This window comes from Triticum urartu, chromosome 7A (genome assembly GCF_056163025.1).
Source record: "Triticum urartu cultivar PI428250 chromosome 7A, HENAU_Tu73, whole genome shotgun sequence".
Lineage (NCBI taxonomy): Eukaryota > Viridiplantae > Streptophyta > Magnoliopsida > Poales > Poaceae > Triticum > Triticum urartu.
Genome location: NC_141879.1, coordinates 109560593 through 109564280, shown reverse-complemented (window position 1 = coordinate 109564280; position 3688 = coordinate 109560593). Strand labels below are relative to the sequence as shown.

Here is a 3688-nt window from a genome sequence, read left to right as displayed (position 1 = left end):
AAACGTAGTTACATATCCACGTGAAAACCATCATCATGTAATAATCTATTTTTGCACATGTGTCACTGTGTTTCAAAAACTCAAAATTCAAAACTGGCAAAAATATTAAATATTGAATTTGTTTCGAACATATCATTGAAAGAAAGACACACATTCATACAGATTATTCATCCTATATTTATTTTAAAATATATTTGTTTAAAGTTTATAAGATTAAAATAAAATCCATATACTAGTGTGTCGGAGAGAGAACTAGTAGGAATATAGTGCATCCACCTAGCATAGTACTCTGCTGCAGCATTGCTTCATAAAGTTGTCCGGTGGCTATAGATAAAAGAATGATTACATGGGATAAGTGCACGAATCTCCTACAAGATGAATATCCCATGCATGATAGAATCTCTTTTCTCGTTCAGAGTTCACACAGCTGGACTGTGACTTGACTGTACAGTCCACAAGGAAAAGCTCCTCGGCAAGACAAAGCAGAGTCTCCCGTCCTCCCCCCCTCCTCCTAGACGAGCACCCACGCCCGCGATGTCTTCTCCCTCCTCCAACTCCTCGTCCTCCGACCCAGACTACCATGTCGCCGCCTCCGACCTAGACTATGACGCCGCTGCCGTCGTCCCCCCGAGGCGCGCCGACGCGGAGGACTACGTCTCGTTTCTGTGCACGCAGGACGAGGTCGACGCGGTGTGCGAGAAATACGGCGTCCCCAAGGATCGCTACGCCGCGCGCCCCGCCGGCGACCTGCGCGCGAGCTCGTCCCCGCCGCCGGGCGCCGTCTGCGTGTACGCGGGCGCGCTGGAGGCCGGGTTGCGGGTCCCGCTGCACCCCTTCTTCCGCGAGGTGCTCGCCCACTTCGCCCTCGCCCCGACGCAGCTCGCGCCCAACGGCTGGCGCACCATGGCGGGCTTCGTGGTGCTCTGCCACCTCGCCGGCGTGTCGCTGCCGCTGCTGGCCGTTTTTCGCCATTTCTTCCGGCTGGTCGTCCTCAACCTTAAGCGCAGAGGCTGGTACTATTTCCGATCTAAAGACACCTCCGGCCTGCGCTTCACGGGTTTGCCGCATGAGATCAAGGATTGGAAGCACGCGTTCTTCTTCCTCTCGTCGCCGGCGCCTTGGCCTTGCTCTGTGGAGTGGGGCGAGCCGTCCAAGATTTCGCTCATGGACCCCGTGCTCTCTGCCGAGGACAAGAAATTGGCCGCGAAGCTGCTGCGCGCTCACGGAGGCTCCCCCGTTGATCTGGGGGCGTATCTCTGCAGCAGCAATCTTTCCGCCGCCATGATATCTCCGGTGCCGGAGTCGCTGTCACCACAGCCACCGCCTTCTTATACTCCTGCTGCTACCGATTCCAAAGGGATGGATCCCTCCGTCTACGACATGATGAAAACCATGCTGGCGGAGAAGATGGCCCGGCAAGCGTCGGCATCGGCAAAGAAGGTGAAAACAGAGCCAGGGTCATCGCCGTTGTGCGGGAAGAAAGGTAGCCCGGACGAGGCCAACGGCGAGGAGGGCCGTCCCCCTTCTTCGGACGCTCCACCTGCCGCCCGTGGCCACTTGGTGCCCACCAGCGTGTGTTCGCCACTGCCGGGAATCTTGCGGGAGCCACGAGACTTCGCCGACGGAGACGGCACAGACTGGGAGGCTGCACGGGAGCTGCTGCAGGGTGCGGTCGCGCCACCGCAGCAGCGCGTGTTTGCGGCGACCGAGCCATCCGATGTTGTCGCGTCAAGCTATGTCGCGATTCTCCAGGTATGCCAGAGAAGGCGGTGTCAAATTCAAGCTCTTCACTCGCCGGAGCATGCTCACATTATTTGTGCGCAGGCGGCGAACTACGTGTCATTCTCCTTGGACTACGCTCTGGAGTTGGAGGAGAAGCTGCTGGCGCGGGAGGCGGAGATCGCCGCGCTGCGGATGCAGCTGGAGGAGACGAACGGCGAGCTCGCCCAGGCGAAGGTGCCGCGGAGGTAGTCAGGAGGGTAGCAGGAGAGTGATCCGTTTCCTTGCTATACGAGACTCGCTGTCTAAGATCCAGTGACCTCTGGAGTGTTTAAGCGGTATCACCATTCAAATTTCTCAATATCTTTCCATAAACTAAGAAAACCTACTAATTGTCATTTCTGGCAGTTTAAGAAAGCTTATGTTAATTTCGTCGTCTCAATTAGTCTTTTGAATTGAAACTAGCCATGAAGGGACATGGAATTTCTACTCGCAAACTCAAATGCTCCCTCATAAACAGTAAAAAAATAGTGACAAATCTAGCAAATCTGATATATTTTGTCAACAAACATTCATGAACTGTCTACATACGTGAGATTTTTGGTGAAGGAAAACGTTCTTAAATCTATTTCGTCCCAGTTTGCCACTACTTGGACACCACTTGGATTTTAGAGGAGAAAAGAGTCTCAAAATTCGACATTTAGTTTACTATTCTCATTTTAAAGCGGCGACCTATCGAAATTGCATAGGAGCACTCGGCGCCGACGCTCATCGGAATCCTGACCATGCAGGCGTCTTGGGATCCGCACACACTAAAGTAGCCCTACTGTATTCATAACATTTTCAGATCGTATGCGCTTTCCACTGTTCCGTATATCAAAAGTGAGGTCCACGCGCTTCTGTCCCCGGAGAGCAAAGTCTCTGTCCTTATCACAGAGATTGAACTCAACTACCAACGCCCAACCACCTATTTCATGTTAATGCATGCACCAGCCTCTTCCATCCATTTCATGTTACCGTAGACAGGAAATTCCACCGCATCATCATCACCCTGCTAGTCAGCACATCCAGGCCATGTTACCACATCAGTATTACAAAATAGCTATACCATGTCGCAAGGTTAAGTCTAGATTGATTTGTATCTAATCTAGGGCATTAATGTCATCTGTCATCAACTGACAGACAATGGTCAACTGTCGGTGTCAAAACCGGCGGATCTCGGGTAGGGGGTCCCGAACTGTGCGTCTAGGCCGGATGGTAAGAGGAGGCAGGGAACACGATGTTTTACCCAGGTTCGGGCCCTCTTGATGGAGGTAAAACCCTACGTCCTGCTTGATTAATATTTATGATATGGGTAATACAAAAGTAGATCTACCACGAGATCAAGGAGGCTAAACCCTAGAAGCTAGCCTACGGTATGATTGTTGTATATGGAGTTGATTGCCTACGGACTACAACCCTCCGGTTTATATAGACACCGGATAGGGTTAGGGTTACATAGAGTCGGTTACAATAGTAGGAGATCTTGAATATCCGCATCGCCAAGCTTGTCTTCCACGCCAAGGAAAGTCCCATCCGGACACGGGACGAAGTCTTCAATCTTGTATCTTCATAGTCCAGGAGTCCGGCTGAAGGTATAGTCCGGCTACCCGAACACCCCCTAATCCAGGACTCCCTCAGTAGCCCCTAAACCAGGCTTCAATGACGACGAGTCCGGCGCGCAAATTGTCTTCGGCATTGCAAGGCGGGTTCCTCCTCCAAGTCCTTCATAGAAGATTGTAAACACAAAGAGTAGTGTCCGGCTCTGCAAAATAAGCTTCCACATATTGCCATAGAGAGAATAATATTAACACAAATCAAATATGCTGACGTATTCCGCAGTGCGTCATCACACTACAGCCAAGTCCTTCACTCGAATCATTTTCACTTTTCCACCTCAGCGTGTTTTGCGAGGCGGTTTCCTTGGCAC

General features: G+C 51.5%; 1 protein-coding gene across 1 annotated transcript; it reads left to right on the top strand.

Moving 5' to 3' along the window:
* The first annotated feature begins 416 nt into the window (after nt 1-416).
* Nucleotides 417-2147, top strand: LOC125521166 (uncharacterized). Its single transcript, XM_087537520.1, has 2 exons — nt 417-1752; nt 1825-2147. The coding sequence occupies exons 1-2, from the start codon at nt 535-537 to the stop codon at nt 1969-1971; spliced, it is 1365 nt and encodes a 454-aa protein (XP_087393646.1). The 5' UTR covers nt 417-534; the 3' UTR covers nt 1972-2147.
* The last annotated feature ends 1541 nt before the right edge of the window (nt 2148-3688 follow it).

Bases quoted from the DNA above. Each gene is read 5' to 3' on its own strand.
- LOC125521166 (XM_087537520.1), top strand. From the start codon at position 535: ATGTCTTCTCCCTCCTCCAACTCCTCGTCCTCCGACCCAGACTACCAT. The intron at 1,753-1,824 runs GTATGCCAGAGA...ATTTGTGCGCAG, and splicing joins GCTATGTCGCGATTCTCCAG to GCGGCGAACTACGTGTCATT.